The sequence below is a fragment of the Anabrus simplex genome, chromosome 6 (genome assembly GCF_040414725.1).
Source record: "Anabrus simplex isolate iqAnaSimp1 chromosome 6, ASM4041472v1, whole genome shotgun sequence".
Lineage (NCBI taxonomy): Eukaryota > Metazoa > Arthropoda > Insecta > Orthoptera > Tettigoniidae > Anabrus > Anabrus simplex.
In genome coordinates, this window is record NC_090270.1 from 171,546,471 (window position 1) to 171,573,218 (window position 26,748).

A 26,748-nucleotide genomic window follows, 5' to 3' on the forward strand; every position below is an offset into this window, starting at 1 on the left:
CCATAAACGCGGTAAACTTTCCAGTTATTTATTTTTATTCTTTCCGTCGTGGAGTCGTGGAACTTTTGGCACTGTCCGGGCGATAGCATACCTAACCTAAACAATGTGGTCTCTCTTACCTCATTTACAGCTGTTTAGGTAAATCCTGATGTGATAAATGTAGGGAACAAGCATGAACTATATTTAAAAATAAGGATCTGGCTTTCAACAGCTGCAGGTATCAAAAGAATGCTTCCAGTCGCTACGTATTACATTCGGAAGTACAAGAAACCCACCCATACAGCGTTAACAATAAAACAAGATTAAATACATCCCTACTCTCACAAGTGTGCTACTTACAATAGCTTAGTTGATCGTGCGTTGAAAGTCCCAATATCGAAAGCAGAATTGAATAGAGAACTCAATATCATACGTGCAATAGCTAGGTTTAACAGTTAAAATGAAATTTTCATCGAACGTATTATTAAGAAATTCAGGCATCGCTCAAATTCTAATTTAATAAAAGATAAACCCAAACCTAAATTATTTTTGACTTTCGCCTTTAACATTTACAGTGTCACCAACATATTCAAGAAACATAACGTTAATATTGCCTTCCGCACCAGCAATAGTAACATGCATGTTCTTTACAATTCCAACTTAATTAACAAATCTAACCCTTTCATGAAGTCAGGTGTTTACAGGTTTAGGTGCAATGACTGCCGCACCTCTTATATCGGGCAAACTGGTAGGAACTTTAAGATTAGATATGCAGAACATCTTGATACAATCAAATACAACAGGTTTTCCGCAGTAGGTCAGCACATTCATGATTATAAACACAAATTTAACAGAATAGATCAGGACTTACAAAGGCCCCTTGCTAGACACCACGGAGGTCTGCTATGTACATTTGGATCAATATTTCAACCCGAATCTGAACCTGAATGACATTTCCGAAAAGCCCAGAATCTTATTTGATGGCCTCATTTCAGTCTTTAATAGTTTAATAGTAAGAATTTCATTATGGTCCGTATTGAATCGAGTTATTAAAGATAAAAGGTTTCCACCTACTGTATTCAATACACTGACATAGTGATTCAATTAAGACATCACATATTTATTATACACATTATGATGTACATAATGGTACCGGTTTCGGCATCTCGCGTGCCATCATCAGCCATTGAGAAAATTATTGCAAGGTATGTTGGATAAATGTATAAAAACTATTAGTACAATATAAAATATATACAGAGCATACTATTCTGATTAGCGAGTCTTATATATATATATATATACATTAAAATATATGTGACTAAGTAGCAAAGACCAATTAATCTTTAGAAAGTTAAATACGTCTTAAAACATAATATTATCTTGTATGTCAGAAAATCTGTTAATAGTTAAAAATGTCTGTAGTTGGCCTAGAAAAGTACAAGGATTTCCTTATAAAATTTATCATCAGTCCTTCAATAACATCTGACGTGTTGAATACATAATTTCTAGAACATTGTTCTTTGGTCAGGTGTAAGTTATACGTATTTATGTAAAACAGTCCCTCACAATATATAATTGTAAGATTAATATCGTATACAAGATTTTCTTTCTTTTTTAAAAATATCACAGTCTTTGTGTGACTATTGTAAAAACATCTGGTTGTTGATATAATTTAAGCTTGAACTCTGCGTTCATAGTATTGTTCAAAAAATATAATAATGTATAGCTGAGGCCATATGTTTATGGCTGAGATCTTGAAAAATTGTTTCAATGTCAGGTGGATTTGGACAGGTTAATACTGATCTCGAACCAGCACGGACCTAAAAATAGAGAATGTGAATTTAGTGTTAGAATTCCTAAAATCAGAAGCTGCGCTTTGGAAAAGAAGGGAACAATAGTTGTGAAGTGTCAAGCGACTGCCAGCAAGCGTCAGCTTTTAGGCGGAGAGTGTTAGGTAAGGGAAGGGGAAGTTGCGGTACGCGAGACTCTATGTCAGGGGGGGCGTGGGCTTTGCTGGGGATAATAAGCCAGCGTGCTGCATAATGTTTTGTGTACTAATTGATTTTTAGGTGTTTTTAAGTTACTTATCACTGAAATAAACATATCAAATAAAATTGTAGGTTTCTCCGAAAGATCATTCAGATTGTAATTAGGATTGTAGTACTGATCTAATGTAATGAATCATTGCTCCGTTAGGTCTAATAGTAGGCCATTGTTCATTGTTTCAATGATGTCCAAATCGTTGCTAATACTGTGAAAATTATGTTTGTATTCTTATATATGGTGGCCTATTGCTGAAAATTTCCTGTACCTAATGGCATTTATATGTTCGTTGTATCTAATATTAAATGACCTCCCGGTTTGTCCGATATAAACACTGGAGTAGTCGTTGCAATGAAACCTATAAACGTCTGATCTATCACTGTTGTTTTTAAGTTTCATTTCCGTATTGATAGATATTACTTTACAAAAAACAATATAAATATAAGTCACCACCTTATCAATACAAAATTTATTCACATTCAGCTAGTAAATATGGTCAAGACCGGTTTCGACCCCTAGGGGGTCATCTTCAGTTGACATGCATAAAAGATATATTTTACAAAAACATCACATATAATGATTAAAACTTGAATTAAATCGCACTGATCATAAATGTTGGTATGTATGTCTTGGTACATTTGAGCTGTTGTATGTGTCAATCCTAAGTTATCCAGCATACAGTGTCAAGGTAAGTAGTTAACTAAAATACATCATCCATGAAATTACATGCTATTTTTCATGTTATCACTATCTAATTTGGGTTGTACAATGTGGAATGAGATATACATACATTTGTGTAAATTAATAGTAGTAAGTTCAGTAATATACATTAAAAATTGGTTCTTATATATTACTGAACTTACTACTATTAATTTACACAAATGTATGTATATCTCATTCCACATTGTACAACCCAAATTAGATAGTGATAACATGAAAAATAGCATGTAATTTCATGGATGATGTATTTTAGTTAACTACTTACCTTGACACTGTATGCTGGATAACTTAGGATTGACACATACAACAGCTCAAATGTACCAAGACATACATACCAACATTTATGATCAGTTCGATTTAATTCAAGTTTTAATCATTATATGTGATGTTTTTGTAAAATATATCTTTTATGCATGTCAACTGAAGATGATCCCCTAGGGGTCGAAACCGGTCTTGACCATATTTACTAGCTGAATGTGAATACATTTTGTATTGATAAGGTGGTGACTTATATTTATATTGTTTTTTGTAAAGTCTGATCTATCAAACGGATTGGATACATTAACCAATTTAGAATTATGAAAAATATCAAGGTTTCTGTTGTTAGTCCTAAAGGAAATTAATATAGATGTTTCTTTTTTTAAAAATATTCATTAGTCGGAAAATGTCAGGGTTAAACGTGAATGTTGCATATGTTTTTGCTTTAGTTGCTTCTTTTTGTAACTTAGTCCTGGGCCGGTGTTTGAACTCGTAAATGATGCGTTCTATAAAACTTTTGTTATAACCATTATGGGATGCGATCTTGTGTATAGTGTTGAGTTCTTTCATGAGTTCTGTGTTAGACATGGGTACATTAAATGCTCTATGTATTAGACTATTATAGGTAGCTCTTTTATGACTAGGAGGATGTACAGAATCTTGTTTGATCGTCGTAGCTGTGTGTGTTGGTTTCTTGTAGATTTTATATTTAAAAGAAAATGGGAGTCTGGTGATGGTTAAGTCTAGAAAATTTAGGTTCTTATTACTTTCGGATTCTATTGTGAATTTGATATCAGTATCTATGTTATTAAGGTGTGTTAGGGTGGAGGGTGCATCAGTGATACGCTGGTCCATGATTATAAAAGTATCATCCACGAATCTAGACCATAAGGCTATATTATTGAATGTCTTGTCTTTTTCAATTTTTGTGTGTTCCAAAAAAATCTATAATAATTATTGGTTAAGAGCTTCAGAATTGGCATAAAATCGTCTATTTCAAGTTGGCAAAGCCGGCTATAAGTGCGATTGGTATGACTTTTTCTGGTTTCATGTTAGCGTACATATTAGTGATATCGAATGAGTGCATTGTATGATATGGTTGTAATTTGAAATTATCCAGTGGTTTCATTAATTCTAAAGTATTTTTAATCGATTTACTATCTTGAAAAGTGTAATGTTTACTCAAAAATTGCTGTATAAATAGCGCTGTTTATACAGAGGGCTTGGTCTGAAATTTAATATAGGGCATATAGGAACTCTTTTTTTTATGTATTTTTGGTTGTGCTTTTACAGTCGGTAGGCCAGGGTTCATATTAATCAATTTGTTCTTTTCGCTATCAGTAAACAAGCATGTTGTATTTTGAAGAATTTGTTTAAGTTGTTTTTTGGATAGACTGGGTTGGGTCTTTGTCTATAATTGTGAAAATTTTATCTGTGAAAAAATGTTGTGTTTTAGCTATGTAATCTGTTTGATCTAATATAATGGTAGCGTTACCTTTATCTGGTTTGGTAATAATAATGTTTAAATTTCTGATTTTATTTTGGAGTTGACGAATCTTTTTTCTGTTTTCGAGCTGCGATGTATTTATAATATTAGTTGGTATACTGAAGATGTTTTTAATTTGTTTTTTAGCCTCGTATCTGACTTCATTTTGAGTGTCTGTAGGCATTTTACTGATAGCTGCCTCTGTCTCAATTATTCGTTTTTTAGCCATATTTGTGATATTATAATTGGGCCAATTATGTTTAGGTCCTTTGGAAAGAATTTCTATTTCTTCTTGGTCAAAAATGGTTTTTGACAGATTCACGAATGGCTGGTGAAATTGGGCTAGGTTTTGAGTTTGTATGTTGTATGGGGTTGAATTTCTAGATGGCCTGTTTTTTGAGTTGAATTCGTTGAGAAGAGCCTGGAATTTTGTATCTGGAAAAGTAACCTAGTTAAGGTGTTCTGCACTGTATTCTGAAAAATATTCCACTGTGCAGCTGACAACAACTTGGTAATTTCGAGATGAATTTCATACAAATGGTTGTTCAGAAAGGATTTTTTCTTATGTAAAAATTTTAATTCATTTTGGAGCCAAAGTTTATTAGTTTTTCTGCACTTTTCTTTTGTGTGTTAAAATGTGCCTTCTGTTTTTTTTAAATTTTGGAGTCAATTTATTTGTTATGCATTTTTTGATAAAGTTAATATCCTTGCTCAATTTCCATATTTTAATACGTAAGCTCTTATAAAGATAGGCTTTACTTTTTGCCTGGTGGGCAGATTTATTAATTATTAAGAATTTCATTATGGTCCGTATTGAATCGAGATTTACAATGCTTACTAAAGATAAAAGGTTTCCACCTATTCAATACACTGACATATTGATTCAATTAAGATATCACATATTTATTAAACACGTAATTGAAGGACTGATGATAAATTTTATAAGGAAATCCTTGTACTTTTCTAGGCCAACTACAGACATTTTTAACTACAGTGGAACCTTGGATTGTGAGCATAATTCGTTCCGGCAACATGCTTGTAATCCGAAGCGCTCGTATATCAAAGCAACTTTTCCCATAAGAAACAACTGAAACGCGGATGATTCGTCCACAACACAAAAATATTTATTCGCATACCATTTCTAAAACAAAATAGAACGTAAAGCAAATTAAAGTGCAATTTTCCTTACAATAGAATCATTGTTGGTGTGAGGGAGATGAGAGATGACATGAGAAGAGTTACTGTGTAGCACGAATTTCACTAAGGGAATTACTGCTATCTGTTGGCTCACTGGAATTGTTTTCTTTTCGTGCAACTTCAACGAGGGACCTGTCCAATGACTGTTGCTTTTGGCAGTTTTTGAGGATTTCACGAAAATGTGACATTGCATTGTCATTGAACTGATTCATCGCTCGCACTGCTACAGCCTTATTCGGGTGGTGTTTTTCTACAAAATTTTGCACAGTTTCCCACATTTTGCACTTCTCCCAAATCTCAGTTGAAGTGAGAGATTCCATTGACTTTTCCTCCTCCTCCTCCTCTTCCCCGGACGAGATCTCCATAACCTCCTGCTGTTGTTCGTGATGCAGGTCTATCAGTTCGTTGGTGGTCAGTTCCTGGCTATGTTCTTCCACCAGCTCTTGAATGTCCACGTCATTCACCTCCAGCACCATAGTCTTCCCTAAGGACACACTTTTATCGGCAATCGGCGGCTCATTGGCACCGACAATCTCCCTCAAAGTAACGTCCAAGAACACAGTCAGGCCACCAAGAACACAGTCAGGCCACAGCTTTTCCCAAGTGGAAGTGAGAGTTCACTTGGTGAGTCCATCCCAGAGGCTTATTGATGATCTTCAGGCAGTTCACAATGGGGAAATGATTTCTCTGAAACACCCGGAGGGTAAGGTTTGTTTCTTCGGTCACTTTGAAGCATCGCTTCTTTAAGTTCGAAATGACTTGCTGATCCATAGGCTGGAGAAATGGAGTAGTGTTGGGAGGAAGGAACTTAACCTTAACGAACTTGAATTGCTCCAGTAAGTCGTCCTCAAGGCCTCAGGGTCTGGAGGATGAGCAGGAGCATTGTCTACAACCAGCAAGACTTTGAGCGGCAGATTGCTTTTTGTAAGGTATTTCTTCACTACAAGACCAAAGACCTCGTTCATCCATTCAACAAACGAACAGGGGAGGGGAAAACGTAGGCACACATGACGCTCGTATTGCGGAACCTCATGATGTAGATGTTGATTCCCATAGGGAACCTAAATTATTTGTCCTGAATGAGCAAATTTATAATACCAATATAATGGTCCGTTATATGGTATTGCGGAACCTCACTCGTTTATCAAGTTACAATTTATTTAAAATGTTTGCTCGTGTTGCAAAACACTGGTAGACCAAGTTACTCGCATTCCGAGGTTTCACTGTATTACAGATTGTTTTACATACAAGATAATATTGTGTTTTAAGATGTATTTAATTTTCTAAAGATTAATTGGTCTTTGCTACTTAGCCACAATTTTAATGTATATATTGTAACAGGAACGCCCGTACTTCAGTTTATCGGAGAGCATGAGGAACGACAAGGCGTGTACGGCCCATGCTAAGAGAGTAAGAGAGAAGGGTAGTGAAAGAAAAATTCATGATTAAGTGGATCCTTCAGTTTATTCAATGAATAGGCAAATAATTATGTCACCTTTTATAGCTGAATTGTAGATTTGTCCCTGAGGGCGTGAAGAGGACGTTGTCCCGCGGCGGCTGCGTCGTCTTGCGGTCGGCGTCGGCGTTGTCTTCCGTCGTTGGTGTTTGTATTAGTGTTGATGACTCGAACCAGAGGCAGGAACGGGGAAATGTGGAGCTTCCACATTTGACGTCATGGGGTACTGGTGTGACACTTCCCTATGGCGAAGCACGCCGAAATAGTTCCCACAGCAGCAAGGATAAAGTTAGAGTCACAGTTCGTATTTGGAATAATACGCAAATGAAACAATCTAGAACCTTCCGAGGTGCGGTGATCAAGCACTTCATAAAGAAAATTAAATTTATCGAGTACAGTCTCTGCACTGTACTCCACCAGCATAATACATTTGTTGAAATAAATGATAGTCCAAATTCCCGTACGTCGTGATTTTCAGATTAACACTGGCACTTAAGATCATAATGCAACACAGTTCAACGGATAGACATAGTCTTTAAATGAAATTGAGGCTGGCTAGAAATACTACCGCTGCTTTCACACAGTCTTTGAACGAAATCAATGCTGGCACAGTTAATGCAAGAACACAGTCTTTAAATGAAATAAAGCTGACACAATTAATGCGAGAACACAGTTTTTAAACGAATTCAAAGCTGACACCGTTTATGTGAGAACACAGTCTTTAAATGAATTCAAGCTGGCGAGAACACAGTCTTTAAACGAATTCAAAGCTGACATAATTAATGCAAGAACACAGTCTTTAAACGAATTCAAAGCTGGCACAGTTTATGTGAGAACACAGTCTTTAAATGAATTCAAGCTGGCGAGAACACAGTCTTTAAACGAATTCAAAGCTGGCACCGTTTATGTGAGAACACAGTCTTTAAATGAATTCAAGCTGGCGAGAACACAGTCTTTAAACGAATTCAAAGCTGACACAATTAATGCAAGAACACAGTCTTTAAACGAATTCAAAGCGGGCACAGTTTATGTGAGAACACAGTCTTTAAATGAATTCAAGCTGACGAGAACACAGTCTTTAAACGAATTCAAAGCTGACACAATTAATGCAAGAACACAGTCTTTAAACGAATTCAAAGCTGGCACAGTTTATGTGAGAACACAGTCTTTAAATGAATTCAAGCTGGCGAGAACACAGTCTTTAAACGAATTCAAAGCTGACACAATTAATGCAAGAACACAGTCTTTAAACGAATTCAAAGCGGGCACAGTTTATGTGAGAACACAGTCTTTAAATGAATTCAAGCTGACGAGAACACAGTCTTTAAACGAATTCAAAGCTAACACAGTCTTTAAACGAATTCAAATATACAGCCGGACCGAGAGACGAATTATGTCGCGACGTGCTTACTTGCACACACTCGCTGACTCACGGCTTACTGCCGACTCACTCCACTCTCTGCCTTCAGCACACTGCGGTCGCATACCGCACACTCTCTCTGCTTACATTCTGCCTTACCCCAGGCCGGCGACTCGCTTATATTTCGTTCATGCAGCAATGGAACACGAAGGAACCTTCTGCGTGACGTCGCTTGTCCTTGGCCGGTGTTCTGGAACGTCGCGAACTTGCTCGCAGTTCCCATTATGCCTGTGCGCTCGGCGCAAGTTTTAAATGCTTACGGCCGGGTGTTAGCGAGCTTCTCTTAATAAAAGAATGAAACGTGAATGCTCGTAGGGTGTTACCGTTTCAATATATAAATGTAAGACTCGCTAATCAGAATAGTATGCTCTGTATATATTTTATATTGTACTAATAGTTTTTATACATTTATCCAACATGCCTTGCAAGAATTTTCGCAATGGCTGATGATGGCACGCGAGATGCCGAAACCGGTACCATAATGTACACCATAATGTGTATAATAAATATGTGATGTCTTAATTGAATCACGATGTCAGTGTATTGAATACAGTAGGGGGAAACCTTTTATCTTTAATAAGCGTCTTTAATAGTGTCAAACTTCCCCAAAAACAGTTTGTTCTTTCAGTTTTTACGTAAGAAATGATCACGCTATCCTTCCCTACCATGTCCGCCTGACTCCGCCCCTTTGGTGCCGGCTGAATACTAGCAACTGATGGCCGACCACCATTACTGTTCATTTTGTGAAGGTCAACACAATCATATTCCTCAACGTACCATATTAATATTTAAAAAAAATACTTAAATGGTTCATCTTTCTTAAATAGTATGCCTGAAATTTTACTAATTAGTACTCTTTGCTTATTTACGGATATCATTCTCTTGGTTACTTTTTCTAGCAAAGGTTGAGTGCTCACAAACTTATCACTTGTCATTTTTACATCTTGAAATGGCTTTCTTACTCTAGCTCTTCTGCTTCTTCTTCATCTGTTTACCCTCCAGGGTCAGTTTTTCCCTCGGACTCAGCAAGGGATCCCACCTGTACCGCTTCAAGGGCACTGTCCTGGAGCTTCAGACTCTGGGTCGGGGGATACAACGGGGGAGGATGACCAGTACCTCGCCCAGGCAGCCTCACCTGCTATGCTGAACAGGGGCCTTGTGGGCGAATGGGAAGTTTGGAAGGGATAGACAAGGAAGAGGGAAGGAAGTGGCCGTGGTCTTAAGTTAGGTACCATCCCGGCATTTGCCTGGAGGAGAAGTGGGAAACCACGGAAAATCACTTCCAGGATGGCTGAGGAGGGAATCGAACACCCCGAGGCTGAGTGGACCCCGTTCCAGCCCTTGTACCACTTTTCAAATTTCGTGGCAGATTCGGAAATTGAACCCGGCCTCCGGGCATGGCAGGTAATCACACTAACCACTACACCACAGAGGCGGTCCTTACTCAGTTCTTTTTACTAAATCCATCCATTCATCTGGCACAAAAACAAAAGAAACACCCACAGCCTCTAGCATACATAGGAATAAGGTTTGCTAACCTACATATACAGCAATGCCATCTTTGCGCCTCCTCCGTAAAAGTCAATTAGCCCAATTTTGCAATAACAAAATTGGTCTAAATGGCATAAAATTCAAAGCGTAGTATCTCATCACCCAGGTTTACCTCATGTTAGCCCAACTCACAGAAGATAGTTTGAACCTTCCGAAATAGATGGCAGCACATAACTCATTTTTTCCAAATTTGTTGGTTAGCCCGCTTTTGTGAGCACCCATTCATTTGACCTATTGTGGCTGATGATAATGTCCAAAGACATCGAAACTGGCCCCTAATAAAAATGTTGTGATCTTGTATTAGCAACATCTTTTGTATTGATATGTGGTGGATCATTTGTACTCTCCTTTATTGTATGTTATTCTCACACTCAATTGCATTTTCTTTCATTTAGACTAAAAATCCACCTTTACTTGATATAATCCCATCTTCCTTGTACTACCTGTGCTCCTGTATATCATAATGAGTGTGTAACTTTCATTCATTCCAGCTTAGATGATGCTAAACAGGATACCAGACGTGTAGAACGTGATTTCGAGGAATTTCAGGAGAACTCGAGGTTGTTGGAGAAAGAGTTGGAGACTGCTCTTGATCAGTCAGAGAAATCTAATAGAGAGCTTCGGACATCTTATAACAGACTGCAAGCAGAGCAAGAGAAATTGAGGGTTTGTAACTAATATTTTGCTATTACTGGAATCTGATATATATGACTCTCTTTTAACTGATTATGGTGATTGTAACTGTGATATATTGACTGCCCTCTACATACTATCGAAACTGCAAACTAGTTATGTTACAGGAGAGAGCTGTAAAATATCACTTGAACATATGCTGCTGCACACGTTCAGTACTTGCTTAATTAATGCTTTTCACATTGCAGTACTTTTTTTACTGCTGAAATATATACAAACAGAAGTGTTTGGACTAAAAGAGCACAATTTCTTACATTTTCAGTTTCATTAGTGTATGTAACGACAGTCGATATTTCATAAAAGTTTCATTTGGAGGAAAATCATTTTCATATTCATTCAAATTTGCCCTTGTATTTGTTTTCAGTTTTATGTGCTTTCAATTTAGAATATAGTAAGTGGTCATTTTCACGCCTGGATTGTTTAGATAGTATCAGAATGAGTGAGAAATAATTCATGAAAATATACAGCCACACTTGTAACTTTTCCATGTGTTATTATGTACTCTGGATATTGTTCATGGTGAAATGTTGTGCTCCCATGCCATTGTCTTCTGCTTCTGGGCTGCCACTACTTTAAAACAGTCACCATTGTCCTCACGCTGTGAGAATGACCAAGCCTTCCGTTATCTTCTACACTGCCCATCTCAGTAAATCACTGATAGTGTGGTAGACGAACCTCTTGCTGATTTTCAGCTTTTTTTAGTGTTTGGAAATCTCATTGGGTGACCTTCCAAACTTGGGTGTGTATCATTACCAACGCAAATAAACTGTCATTCCCGTAAATAATGTCGGAGTTTTTCGGGCTTGTAGGCCGTGGTCTAGGAGCAGGTGATAGTCCTGGCGTTTCACAAAAGCTGCGTTCAGCATTATCGAGGGTTCCGACCGACTTCGATAGCAGTGAAGATCACGTAGAATGGAGTGGTGTTGCAATTCCAACATTTATACAAGGCAGGCTACGGTGCGTTGCTCGCTTATTGGATCTCCATGTTGGAGGGGCGGTCACTGATTGGCTGTTCTTCGGCCAATGATTGAGGCATTAAAGAGCCCAATATATGTCGATCTGCTTTGGCGGAGACAGGCGACTGATCACCCATTGCTTTTTCTGGTCTGTTGCGGCCATCATGTCCTCCAGGATTTAAGGCTTTCAGGACTGGAAAGCCGGCTTTTGTTTACCCGTTCAGATTCCTCCTTACGGTTGAAGCTGTTCGTGTGCTTACGGATTTCAATGGCTTCCCTTTGTAGCCGGGAATAATAAGATACAGTGGTTGACGGTACTTCAGTGTTGCTGTACTGTACAAAGGGCACTAGGAAAGTTTTGGAATATGCAAAAGCGGTTGGCTGGACACCCCTGTTGTGGTGAGGGATGAAAAGACGGGTGAAAACAAGTCTAGAAGACAGCAAAGCGCAAATTTCACAACAGTTGTTACCAAGTAGTGGGATTGAAAGCAAGTTAAAATGTCAGTGTGGACTAAAGGTGAATATTTTCACTTTACAATGGTAAAAAAATGAGTGGCTCCTTATTCAATACATTATATATTCCATCATTAGACAGAGTAATCAAATTCAAACATGTTTTGGCTTGTTTGAGCTCAATAAGGAGGATACACTGATTTTTTTACCATTGTAAAGTGAAAACCGTCAATACGGAATGATTCTAATATCTTGTAATAAAGGTGAATATCGTGCAATTTTCCTCCTCTGCGAACCATGTGACCTTGCCGCGGTGGGGAGGCTTGCATGTCCCAATGATGCAGATAGCCGAGCCGCAGGTGCAACCATATCAGATGGGTATCTGTTGAGAGACCAGACTAATAAATGGTTCATCGAAAGGGGGGTAGCAGTCTTTTGGTAGTTGCAAGGGCGGCAGTCTAGATGATTGACTGATACGGCCTTGTAATAATACTCAACATGGCTTAGCTGTGTTGATACTGCTACACGGCTGAAAGCAACGGGAAACTACAGCCGTAACTAACTCCCGAGGACATGCAGCTCTCTCTGTATGAATGATGTACTGATGATGGCTTCCTCCCGGGTAAAATATTCCGGAGGTAAACTAGTCCCCCATTCGGATCTCCGGGTGGGGACTACACGAGAGGGGGCGATCATCAGGAAGATGGATACTGACATTCTGCGAGTCGGAGCGTGGAATGTTAGAAGTTTGAATCGTTGTGGTAGGTTAGAGAATCTGAAAAGGGAGATGGATAGGCTAAAGTTAGATGTAGTTGGTATAAGTGAAGTACGTTGGCAGGAAGAACAAGATTTTTGGTCAGGCGACTACCGAATTATCAACACAAAATCAGACAGGAGAAATGCAGGAGTTGGTTTAATAATGAATAAGAAAATAGTGCAGCGGGTAAGCTACTATGACCAGCATAGTGAAAGAATTATTGTCGTCAAGATAGACACCAAACTAAAGCCCACCACAATAGTGCAGGTCTATATGCCTACTAGTTCAGCGGATGATGAAGAAATCGAAATAATATACGAGGAGATAGAAGATTTAATACAATATGTAAAAGGTGACGAGAATCTAATTGTGATGGGAGACTGGAATGCAGTGGTAGGCCAAGGAAGAGAAGGTAGTACAGTAGGAGAATTTGGATTGGGACAAAGGAACGAAAGAGGAAGTCGACTGGTTGAATTCTGCACTGATCATAATTTAGTCCTTGCCACTACTTGGTTCAAACACCACAAACGACGGCTGTATACGTGGACGAGACCTGGAGACACTGGAAGGTATCAAATAGACTTCATTATGATTAGGCAGAGATTCAGAAACCAGGTGTTGGATTGCAAAACTTTCCCAGGAGCAGACGTGGACTCTGACCACAACTTGTTGGTCATGAAATGCCATCTGAAGTTGAAGAAATTGAAGAAAGGAAAGAATGCAAAAAGATGGAATCTAGACAAGTTGAAAGAAAAGAGTGTGAGGGATTGTTTCAAGGAACATGTTGCACAAGGACTAAATGAAAAGGCTGAAGGAAACACAGAGGAAGAGTGGAGAGTCATGAAAAATGAAGTCAGTACGGCTGCTGAAGAAATGTTAGGAAGGAAGAAAAGATCAACTAAGAATCAGTGGATAACTCAGGAGATACTAGACCTGATTGATGAACGACAAAAATACAAGAATGCTAGATGTGAAGAGGGCAGAAAAGAATACAGGCGATTAAAGAATGAAGTTGATAGAAAGTGCAAGGTAGCTAAGGAAGAATGGCTGAAGGAGAAGTGCAAGGATGTCGAAGGCTGTATGGTCCTGGGAAAGGTATATGCTGCATACAGGAAAATCAAGGAAACCTTTGGAGAAAGGAAATCTAGGTGTATGAATATTAAGAGCTCAGATGGAAAGCCACTTCTAGGGAAAGAAGACAAAGCAGAAAGATGGCAGGAGCATATCCAACAGTTGTATCGAGGTAAAGATGTAGATAATTTGGTTCTGGAACATGAAGAGGCTGTTGATGCTGATGAAATGGGAGACCCAATTTTGAGGTCAGAGTTTGACAGAGCTGTGAGTGACCTCAATAGCAACAAGGTACCTGGAATTGATGACATTCCCTCTGAATTACTGACTGCCGTAGGAGAAACCAGCATGGCAAGGTTATTTCATTTAGTGTGCAAGATGTATGAGACAGGAGAAGTCCCATCCGATTTTCGGAAGAAAGCTCTTATACCTATTCCCAAGAAAGCTGGTGCTGACAGGTGTGAAAACTACCGCACCATTAGTTTAGTATCTCATGCCTGCAACATTTTTTTTTTTTTAAATTAATTTATTGGCTTTAGGTGCCAGACCAAACAGCCAGCTAGATATACATTAGATAACAAAGCATATACATTAAATATACACTTAGAATACATATACACCTATGAATCTTCCATAGTATTATAATGGTATTACGTTCCGAGCCCGTACAGAATGCGCGCACACACATACGAAGAGAAAAAAAAACAAAAGAACAAATTGGGACACTGCAACTGTAGTATGTTTACGTAGTTTTTCTGAAGTAGTATCACATCAAACTTTATAATCTTAAATCAGTGTCTTTTAAGAATATGGCGATTGCATTATACGCTTCTGGTTGTTGGGATGATAAAATGCACTGGATGTTGAGTGGTAGTTGGAAGTTCAGTGAGAGTAAAGTTGTTATAAATTTTTCCTGCTGTACATTATAAAGATGGCACGAGAAGAAGATGTAGTTGAGGTCAGCGATTGCTTGGCGGTCACAGGAACAGTAGGGCGAGTTTAGGACTCCTATCCGATAGAGATGATTTGCAAAACTGCCGTGGTTGAACCTCATGCGAATAAGAGAAGTGATGTATCGGCGACAAGCATTCCATTTGGAGAACCAAGGTGAGTGAGGAAGGTATGGTTGGACTGCAGCGTATTGTTTTCCCCATTGCCCTTTTGTAATATACCATTCTTCTTCAATTTGCGTCCAGGAATGCTGCTTGATACGTGGCACGTAGTCTTGAATAGACACTGGTGGATCTAGCTGTTCGCCCAAATGCGTTGCTGCTCTAGCGAGCCGGTCAACATACTCGTTGTGTTTGATACCTTTATGACTAGGTATCCAAAGAAAGTGTACAGCAATATTGAGACGAGTAAGTTGTCGAATTCTCTGAATGATCTGAATTTGATGAACCGTTAGTTTGTAGCAGGTGACTGTAAAGTCTTCAAGACACTGAGAGAGTCAGTAATTATAAGAACTGCAGAAGGTTTAACTCTTAAATTGTATGCTAGAGCTTCGGAAATAGCGACAGCTTCTGCTGTAAAAATAGACCAGTCATTTGGTAAAGTGAATAAACGAGATTCTTCAGTTGCGGGACAGTAAAAAGCGCATCCCACTGCAGGTGGTGAGGGTATTTTTGAGCCATCAGTGAAGATTTGAAGAGCATTGGGCCACTGTCTTCGAGTATATTCCACAAAGTAAGACTGAACTGTGGTTAGAGGAAGTAAGTCTGTTGTAAAAAGATGTATTGGAACAGAAAACAATAAGTAGGAGTACGGAATCTCAAAAGCAAGGCAAGACTTGTGGAGTGTTGACGATGGAAGTATGGGGCGTAGAAACTGAAGACTGTTCAGAAGGCATATATTTTTCATCCATTTTCGGTGTCCGTGTTCTCTCATAACTGTTTCTAAATCATCCAGACTGCTGCAGATTGGTGGTTCATTGTTGTACATCCGGGATAATACAAATTTGTCTGCTAAATATTGTCGACGTACAGCAAGAGGAGGTTCGACGCACTCTAGTAACAACGCATTTGTTGGGGTCGAAGCCATTGCTCCAATGCAGGTTCTGACATAGCTATATTGTATTCTGTCCAGCTTGCGCAAAGCGATTTTGTTTCCGTTATGATAAAACATACTCCCATAATCCATTTTGGATCGGATCAAACTGCGATATAGGAGGAGGAGAACACAGGGATCAGCCCCCCACCATGTTCGGGTGAGAGCACGAAGAATATTCATAGATCTTTCCAGTTTTGGTGTAAGCTCAGATATATGTGGCGACCATGTCAGTCGAGTGTCATATGTGAGACCTAAAAACCTTGCCTGAGGTTTGACTCTGATGTTGTATGGACCCAAGTTCAAGGTTAAGGGTAGTACTCTCAGGTATTTTCGCGTAAATATCACTACTTGAGACTTGAAGGCGATAGGGATAAATTATTTTCAAGGAGCCAATGGTCTAATTGATATACAGCTAAAGCCATGTGGGCTTCTACAATCCGGAGAGAGCTTGCACTAGTATATGCACACACATCGTCAGCATATTGTAATATTTTAATCCTGGGTGAAAATATGGTCTCTAGATCACTGTTGTAAATGGTGTAGAGCAGGGGACTAAGCACAGCACCTTGAGGCAGACCTTGTGAGACTTTCCGTGGGCCAAGTAGTTTGTCATGATAACGCACATATATCCATCTGGTGTGTAGAAGATTGTAAATGCCCTTGATGAGCGGATGAGGAAGGCCGAGGTCCATCAATTTAGATAATAATCTTGAGATATCAACATTGTCGTATGCAGCAGAAATATCCAGAAAAAGGGCAAGCATATAACTGTTCGAAGCAAATGTCTTATATATGTCCGTAGTGAGCAGTGCATGACTATCATAGGTACTTCTTCCTTTTCGAAAACCATTCTGAGTTCGTGGTAGAAGATTGTGAAATTCTAGCCACCATTCGAGTCGAAGTTTAATCATACGCTCGAGGGTTTTCAGTATACATGAAGACAAGGCGATAGGACGGTAAGCGTTCGGATCCTCTGGTTCCTTTCCGAATTTGAAGATGGGTATATCACAATCTGTGTTAGCCAGGATAATGGAAATTCTCCTTGAGACCATATTTCGTTTATGATCCGAAGCAGCCACTGTAGAGCATGGATTGATAAATGGGCCAGCATCGGGTAACAAATATTATCAAAACCTGGTGCAGTACTGGAGGACTGTTTTATTGCATTTTGCAGCTCAGCCAATGTGAAGGGAGAGCATAAAAAATGAGTACTCGGGTTCGTGTTGAACTGAAGGGGTTGAGAATCAACAAACGGTGGAGCTATTTTGTCAAAGAATCCCTCTATACAGGCTGGTGAGATCGTATGGGATCGTGGACTATGATCTTTGTGGCGGAAGGCTTTGATTTTGTTCCAGACGTCGGAGATGTTGGCATTCCTATCTAATGATGCACAGAATTCCTTCCAGCTGTGTCTTTTCCTTTCTTTCAAAAATCTCCTTACTTGAGCTGTAGTGTGCAGACATTGCTGGTACCTCTCAAAAGTGGGTTGTTCCCGGTATTACCGAAGCGCTGTCCGTCGTCGTGCAACAGCTCGAGAGCAGTCTGGGGTCCACCAGACAGCTGGTCTTCCCGTGTGTATAGATCCAACTTTCTTCAGGGGAATCGACTCGGATGCAGTTTTCTCCATAGCGGAGATATAGAGGTTGTAGCTGACACCACTAGGATTTTGCAGTGGAAGGCGTAATATCTCTTCATCCATATTGGCTGTAAATACTGGCCAATTTGCTTTAGAGCAGTTCCATTTTCCTGTTGACACTTTCTGCTGATGAGGTGGAGGAGAAGTCTCTATTGTGATCAAAATGGGAAAGTGGTTGGAACCCCCAGAATCAGTAAGGACGGACCGGTTGGTGGACAAGGATAAAGAGGGGTTGGCAATAGAGAGGTCAACTGCCGATTTCCACCGATTCGGTGAAGGAACCAATGTAGGGGAATGATCATTCAGGATGACTAAATTATAATGTTCGACCATATTGACTATATCATTGCCGTAGCGATCGGTGGTTGGACAACCCCATGCTGTGGAGTGAGCGTTGAAGTCTCCACAGATGATCTGTGGGGGAGGAAGTTGCGACATGATTTCTTGCCAAATATCCAAGGTGACTGCTGTTCTCGGTGGGCAATATCCAGATGCTGTCGTAAGAGTTCTAGAAGGTAGTTGTATACTAGCTGCAATCAGTTGAAATGGCGATGGTACACTACGTTGGATAGTTAGCTGTCTGTAAGATAATGTCGTGTGTACCAGAATAGCAACGCCACCATATCCATCATCACGGTCTTCCCTTAAAATGGTATAGTTGCGAAAATGTATATATCTTTGAGGTTTGAACCATGTTTCTGACAGGACAACAACGTGAGGGTTTATATTGTGAAGTGTATTATCTAGACTCTCTTTGTTTGAAATAGCCGATCGTGCATTCCATTGAAGAATTTTAAATGCCATTATGAGCTTGGAAAATCTGTCGTAGAATATACTTGATCGCCATGGGTTGTAGAGAGTCAGATGGTTGAGACGAAAAATAGTTGGATCAGTAAAGTAAGTAGCCATGTCCCAGTTAGTGCGATTATGGAGCATTTTGGCTTTGAATCTCACGCTGTAGAACACCTCTGTTCGAGATCACCGACCGGCCGTTCCACTGTAAGATTTTAAAGGCCATTTTCAGAGGCGAAAATATTGGTAATCATGTCGCGGATTGTTGTTGGATGAATGTTGCTGGATGCTGAAGATTGGAGCTGACCTACGATGAGCATAATAATATTGAATATATGCTCAATGAGTTGTTCGTTGTTTTGAGCAGGATTTGATGTTACGCGATGGGGTTGGGGAGGGTAGGGATTGTGAGTAATCGGAGTAACAGGTAAATGTGGAGGAATATAGGCCAGTTGAGAAATTGGTGGGAAATGGGGTTTGAAAGGTTGTACCGGACGTCTTGACGAGTTTACAGGAACTGAAATTTTACGCTGAGAGGCGAGTGGATGGTCGAGTTGTTGGTTAAATATTGAATGGGGAGAGATCTGTTGTGTGATATTCCATGGGGTATCTTCCTTCATTGGTGGCTCTGCTGTAACACTTGGTGTCAAGGGCTCATGTTGTTTTGGAAAGTTTCTTGCTGTTGACATGTTAGAGGTTGCAGAAATATTAGGTAGCGGGGGAAATTCCACCTGATTTTGATAATTAACTGGTGGGCGTGCCGCTGAGTCCGCGTACGCTCTGTTGTTATAAATATCAAGCGCAGCCACTTGAGAGATATTGTTAAATGCCATAAGTTCCCGAACAGAAATCCACTTTTTATATTCTGTGCAGTTTTTATCAGTGGAGAGATGAGCTCCTTTGCAGTGAACACAACAGGGAGTAATTAAATCTGAATACTGACTAATATCGTGAGGCCCTGAGCAACGGCTACAGCGTTGAGCACTTCGGCATTGCAGGCTAGAGTGATTGAATCTGAGGCATCGTTCACATAATCGCACAGACATCACAAATGGTTGCACTGGGCACCTAGTTCCGAGTAAGTGGATATATGCTGGCAGTTGTTGTGCCCGAAAAGTTAACAGACAAACTGGGATAGGCCTTCTCTCCCCGCGAATAACCTTACTGAAGCGCTTTACACGAACAACTGGTAACGGGGTTTGTATCTCCCGTAATATTTCATCTTCACTAAGTGAGCGGTCGACATTTTAAATTAAACCTTGTCTCTGAATAACACTAGACGGAATGTAAGCTTCTAGTTTCTGTTTATGAAAAAATTCTGTTTCCACTAGTTGATTCGCCACTGCTCCTGAAGTGGTTTCAACTCAAAGTCTGTTTTGCCCTATGGGTTTTATGTCCAGGATGTTTTGACGGCTAACGACCTGCTCGTTAAATAAAAGCCTACCAAGCGCCATTGGATGGAGACTACCTACGTCTTTGTTTACACTTTCAATGATAACAACGAAAGGGCCATGATCATTGGGATTGTATCTATTTTTGCTACTATTGCAATATATAACTCTTTGATTAGTGTTGGGCTGATTTACAGATGAGGATAAAGTATTTATTTCTCCCACATCTGCACCATTAGAACTATTCGTGGTATGAGTTGAACCGGAACTGTTTGTGACATCAAGGATCATGTCAGACTCCTCAGTAGGACGGGGTTCACTTCCACTAGGACGCATTTTTTTGCACTGGGGATTGAATTCACTTAAAAATTCAGAGTCAGAATTACCTGATTTGTTGGCTGGTTGTGCTGATGCAATGGATACTGGTACCTGACCTCTTTGAAGTAATGCGGCAGATGCTCCTTGCATCTCCGTTGAGTAGGTGTTGACAGGTTGTTGAGTCGACAGAAGTTGATGTGGATTCGGAGGAATTTTAGCATTTAAAGTAAAGTCTGGAATCATCGATGGAGAGTTGCTGTAGCATGCTTGTAAGGCAGCGTTAATTACCTGACCCGTGTCAGGAGGATCGTTCATGATGCACTCACATAAACCCACACAAAAGGAATTTTCAAGCTGCTGTTATTCTATTTACTGCAGTTGAGATGATAGTAATTCCTCAAATTCGCGTAACTTCTACTTTCCCGTGAAAATGGATTAATATTCTTCAAGCTTTCTATTATTTCGTTTGCAGAAAATGAAACTTCTCTCTTCTACAACTCCAAGGAATATGCAACCTCCTGCAAAATTTTAACACGTATTATTTACAGAAGAATGGAAAAACAAGTTGAAGCTGTGTTGGGAGAAGATCAATTTGGCTTCAGAAGAAATGTAGGAACACGTGAAGCAGTCCTGACTTTACGTCTGATCTTAGAGGATCGAATCAAGAAGGACAAGCCCACGTACATGGCATTCGTAGATCTAGAAAAGGCATTCGATAATGTTGATTGGACCAAGCTATTTATGATTCTGAAGATGATAGGGATCAGATACCGAGAACGAAGAATTATCTACAATCTGTATAAAAATCAGTCTGCAGTGATAAGAATCGAGGGCTTTGAAAAAGAAGCAGCAATCCAGGAAGGAGTGAGGCAAGGCTGCAGTTTGTCCCCTCTCCTTTTCAATGTTTACATAGAACAGGCAGTAAAAGAAATCAAAGAGAAATTTGGAAAGGGAATCACAGTCCAAGGAGAGGAAATCAAAACCTTGAGATTTGCTGATGATATTGTTATTTTATCTGAGACTGCAGAAGATCTCGAAGTTGCTGAATGGTATGGATGAAGTCTTGGGTAAGGAGTACAAGATGAAAATAAATAAGTCCAAAACAAAAGTAATGGAGTGCAGTCGAACGAAGGCAGGTGATGTAGGAAATATTAGATTAGGAAATGAAGTCTTAAAGGAAGTAGATGAATATTGTTACTTGGGTAGTAAAATAACTAACGATGGCAGAAGTAAGGAGGACATAAAATGCAGACTAGCACAAGCAAGGAAGGGCTTTCTTAAGAAAATAAATTTGCTCACTTTAAACATTGATATTAGAATTAGAAAGATGTTTTGAAGACTTTCATGTGGAGCGTGGTATTGTATGGAAGTGAAACATGGACGATAACTAGCTCAGAAAGAAAGAGAATAAAAGCTTTTGAAATGTGGTGTTACAGAAGAATGCTGAAGGTGGGATGGATAGATCGAATCACGAATGAAGAGATACTGAATCGAATTGGTGAGAGGAGATCGATTTGGCTAAATTTGACGAGAAGAAGAGATAGAATGATAGGACACCCAGGACTGGTTCAGTTGGTTTTTGAAGGAAGTGTAGGTGGTAAGAATGGTAGGGGTAGATCAAGGTATGAATATGACAAGCAGATTAGAGCAGATGTAGGATGCAATAGTTACGTAGAAATGAAAAGGTTAGCACATGATAGGGTGGCATGGAGGGCTGCATCAAACCAGCCTATGGACTGATGACTCAAATCACAACAATCGTCCAATTATCCACTACAATTTAGGTCGTGGATTAACTGTTGACCATTGCCTGGAAGAAATGACTCCTGTGCTGGGGAAAGACTGTCCACATTGGACAAGAATTTTCCGCTGGTACAAAGAGTTCCAGAGGGGAAATTTTGGGGTTGAAGATGATCCTTGTTCTGGGCGACCGTCTGAATGAGTGACTGAGGAAAACATTGAAGCTGTGACGAAAATGTTGCAGCAAGAGAGGAGTTGACATATCGGCAGGTAGAGGAGACCCTCCACATCCCTGCACTAGCTAGTCATTCAATTCTACATGACCATCTCCATGTTAGAAAGGTTTGTTCCCTTTGGGTGCCGCATTCACTTTCACAGGAACAAAGGACACATAGAGTGAAATGGTGCCGAAAAATGCTAAAACAATTTGAAAATGGGACTTCGCGTAACGTTAATAGGTGACGAAACTTGGCTTTATTATTACGATGTCCCAACAAAATCCCAGAACAAGGTGTGGCTCTTTGAAGATGAGGGTACTCCTGTGACTGTGCGAAAGTCAAATTCAGTGAAGAATAAAATGATTGCAGTATTCTTCACTAAGCGGGGCATCCTGTCTCGGGTTTTGCTAGAAACACAAAGAATAGTTACTGTGAAGTTGTACAGTGAGACTTGTCTGCCTCAGGTCATCCAGGCTCTCAAGCAGCTCCGTTCAAGGTCACGGCTCAAGATTTGGTTCTTGCATCACGGCAATGCTCCAGCACATCGTGCTAATGTAACAATGGATTTTCTTGCGAGATCAGGGTTGACTGTGCTTGATTACCCTCCATACAGTCCTGATCTTGCCCCATGTGACTTCGCACTCTTCCCAGAATTGAAATGAAGCTGAAAGGGCGGTGTTTTTCATCCAACAATGAGCTTCTGACAGCATGGGATCAAGAGTGTGAAAATGTAACCGAAGAAAAGTGGCAGAGTTGGTTCAGTGACTAGTTTCGACATATTTTGAAAAACGTCTAAAGTGTTCACTCACATTGCAAAAATTTCCTAGTTCCCTTTGGCGGAGACAAGCAACTGATCACCCTTTGCTTTTTGTGGTCTGTTGCGGCCATCATGTCCTTCAGGATTTAAGGCTTTCAGGACTGGAAAGCAGGCTTTTGTTTGTCCGTTCAGATTCCTCCTTACGATTGAAGCTGTTGGTGTGGTTAAGGATTTCAATGGCTTCCCTTTGTAGCCTGACATGATAAGATACAGTGGTTGACAGTACTTCAGTGTTGCTGTACTGTATGTCATGGTCTGCTAGCAGCGAGTGTTCAGCAACTGATGATCTGTCTGCTTGTCCCAGCTGATTATGTCTATTATGGTCCTTCAGTTGTGTGGCGACGTTGTGTTTAGTAATGCCTGTGTATACCTGGCCGCAGCTGCACAGGATCTTGTAGACACCTGCTGTGGAAAAAGGATGGCACTTGTCTTTAGTAGACCTAAGTAGTCGCTGGATTTTCTTCGTTGCCCTATATATGGTTTTTACCCTATGGGACTCCAGTAACCTCCCTATTCTGTCAGTTGTCTTCCCAGTTTACGGCAGAAAGGCTTTAGCTTCCGGTCGCTCCTCTTCTTTTTCCTTGGTTGTTGTGGACAACTGGGATGGAGTCATCGCTGAATATCTTTATGGCTATACTCATTAGGGAGTAGGGCCTTACTGAGGTGGTTGAGCTTCTCGTTTAAGTGCTGAGTTTGACAAATTCTCCTTGCACGCTCAGCTAGCATCTTAATCACCCCATATTTTTGTCGTGGGTGGTGGTTGGATGTCGTTTTATTTCTTATTTTATGTTTTACATATGCCCATATCAACTCTTTGGGGTTAAGCTTACAGTGAGCGACCAGCAGGCAGATGAGTTCAACATCAGAACGAACGTGCTTGATGATTTGCGCGAGTTTATTTTCAGGTGTCCAGAGTTTTCCAGAGGTTTAAGTTTAAGCCTCAACGGTTTGTTGATGTTTGTATTTTACAAGGTGATACGTTTAATGTTTTAAAATCATTTCGACTCGAGTCTATCAAATTGTTTTTGCATTCAAGATGACGGTCAAAGTCATTCTCTCGCACATGGCCGAGTTTAACCTCCAAATAATTCTATTTCTTATTTTCTTTTGTAGCTGCCTCTGTGGATCAGCGGTAGAGTGTCGGCCTCCGGATCCCAAGATAGCGGGTTCAAACCCGGCAGAGGTAGTCGGATTTTTGAAGGGCGGAAAAAAGTCCATTCGACACTCCATGTCGTACGATGTCGGCATGTAAAAGATCTCTGGTGACACATTTGGTGTTTACCCGACAAAATTCATTAAATCTCAGCCATAGACGCCCAAGAGAGTTTTGGTTTATTTGGTCTGCCATCTAGTGGGGGCCTAGAGTAAAACGGAACGTCGAAATTGACGAGCAGACAGCCAGATGGCGTCAAATTGAAATGTCTGCACACGGTAGCTGAGGCCATACGATTATTATTATTATTATTATTATTTTCTTTTGTTTCTTTTCAGATAGTTCTCAGAATTCTTTTGGTTATTTTGTATTATGCTTTTCACACTAATGTTCCTTATTGATGACCTAGCAAGCAGTATTCTGTAATTATACTTTTGTTCACTTTACTGAGAGCTTCTGTGTTTACTTTTCGTCATCAAATCTACTATATTTTTAGAGAATACCATCAAGAGTTAGAATTTTATCATTTTAGATGCAAAAACAGCAAGATTTTTATGAGAAGTTTTATGTTTTATTGTGTTAAATTTTTATTTTAAATGTCTTTTAGCTGAAGATGATCCAAACAAGGATTGAAAAATGTAGTAATTTGCATTAAAGAACTGGTTATTGTAAATGAATAGTGGATGTTTATTGAACAAAGTTTCCTTTGTAGGAGTTTTTTTTTGGTCATAAATTGTAAGTCAGTAGAAACAAAAAATGAAAGGACTTAATCTTTCTTATATGATATTCGCCTCCTGTCTTTGTTTTGGTGGTTCACAATCTGACTTCTAGGATTGTTCTTGTTTGATGTAGTCATAGGATGATTTATATTTCATCTCCTGTTGCTATTGCTTTTTAAATTGTTACAATTTTCTGGTTAATCACATGTAGAATTGCAACCCATAAGGTTTCTTCTGTCTTATAACTATTTTGAAGTGTTAATTTTTGATTTACCGTAAGGTGTACCTTTACAACATCCTTCATACTGTTGGAAATTTTTCTGGAGGAATTCCCTTCTTCGAACTTTTTAACCACCTCAAAAGTCTTAATTATCTAACAGTACATGTATGTGAAAGTAATGTTGTACAGTATAGGTAGATTTTATCTGGAAGATGAATTTCCATAATTACTTTTATTTCAGAAATAATCCGTTACAATTTGTTGGCTGAAAGCATAAGCAGCCTGCCATACTGGCCAAGGTATTCCATTACCTAGACGTTACTTGATGCAGCACATCAGAGTTAGCCTTCTTGTAAGAATTTTTCATTTCATTGTTTTGGAGTGATTAATAATTTAAGTGACATTTCTTTCAGGAACGAGCTGATCAGATCCAGAGATTACTTGACCTTAGAGATTCAGAGCTATCAAAATATAAGGCTAGTGAAGAAGAACTAGTGAAAAGAACACGAGAGCTCGAACAAAGAAATGACGACTTAGAACGAGCCTTAAGGTATGATTTATTATTGTTTCAGGGCGTAAGGTGAGTGGGAGCTGGGCATTATAATTGAGAGATATCATCACTGGCTTCTCACCCTGATGATCTTGGTTACAATCCTCAAGTTTTTTAAAAGGAAACTAACATCTCCTCAGATTTGATTCCATGTGTTGTATGTATTCCATTGGCTATGATCATGTTATCAGTCATGGATAACTGCAAGATTATTTATGCAGTATTATTGAAAAGCATCTCGATGAATATAGAAAGGAAAAAAAAAAAAAAAAAATACAGGTTTGTAGGCCATGGTTGAAATTGGGTTAATAGCTTCCACTGTTTCACCAGAAACTGTGCCCTGGTTCCTCAAGGGGTCCATTCCCTCAATAGGTTGTAACCCAATTTGACCATGGCTCACAAACCCAGAAAATAATTTCTTCTGCATTCATCACTGATGATCAATTTTGAAAGGTTAAAGCGTAGTAACATAGATTCACAAATGTTGCAATGTTCCATCGTTCACCAAACACTTGACTTCTCTTTAACAAAAAAGATTGTGCTTGAAGCTCTATTTCACGTCATGGGATTGTTAATTAAATAGAAAGATAGATCGATGGATGTTGAGTTTTAAGAACATACATCATCTTATCTAGGGGCTGTCTGGCCAACGCGGTAAAGGGTTGCTCGGTTCGCCCGGAAGGGCGTGGGTTCGAATCCCTGTCAGGAAGTCATAAAATTTAAGAAACGAGATTTCCACTTCATGGGATGCATGTTCCTCTGAGGTTTACTCAGCCTACACCAAAAAATATGTATCAGGTTGATTCCTGGGGGCAATGGCAGCCAGGCTTAGAGATAACCACTCTACCCCATCAAGTGCCAAAGTTACAGTGACCCATTAATGAAGTCAAAACCACTATTGCGCTAACGGCAGTCAAACTTCGAACCAGCTGTTACACAAATGCGCTAGTTCATTAACAACAAAAGTGGAAGCACAGACAGACACCATAATACACTACCCAAACAAACCAACAAACTAACAATCAAACAACAATTTACCTGAACTGGTGGAGAAGTGTCACGAGAAAACCCGCGGATGCTAAAAGAAACCTGTACTTGGTATCAAAAT

General features: G+C 39.5%; 1 protein-coding gene across 4 annotated transcripts in view; it reads left to right on the forward strand.

Moving 5' to 3' along the window:
• Positions 1-26,748, forward strand: part of nudE (Nuclear distribution protein nudE) — a 270,984-nt gene that overhangs the window by 52,843 nt on the left and 191,393 nt on the right. For all 4 annotated transcript variants that reach the window (XR_010860559.2, XM_067150051.2, XM_067150050.2 and 1 more), the window contains exons 3-4: positions 10,602-10,776; positions 25,504-25,640. Coding sequence is in view for 3 of the 4 variants with exons in the window: in XM_067150051.2 (XP_067006152.1) it covers positions 10,602-10,776; positions 25,504-25,640 (312 nt within the window). In the remaining variant the exon portion in view is untranslated. The remainder of the gene's footprint in view (positions 1-10,601; positions 10,777-25,503; positions 25,641-26,748) is intronic.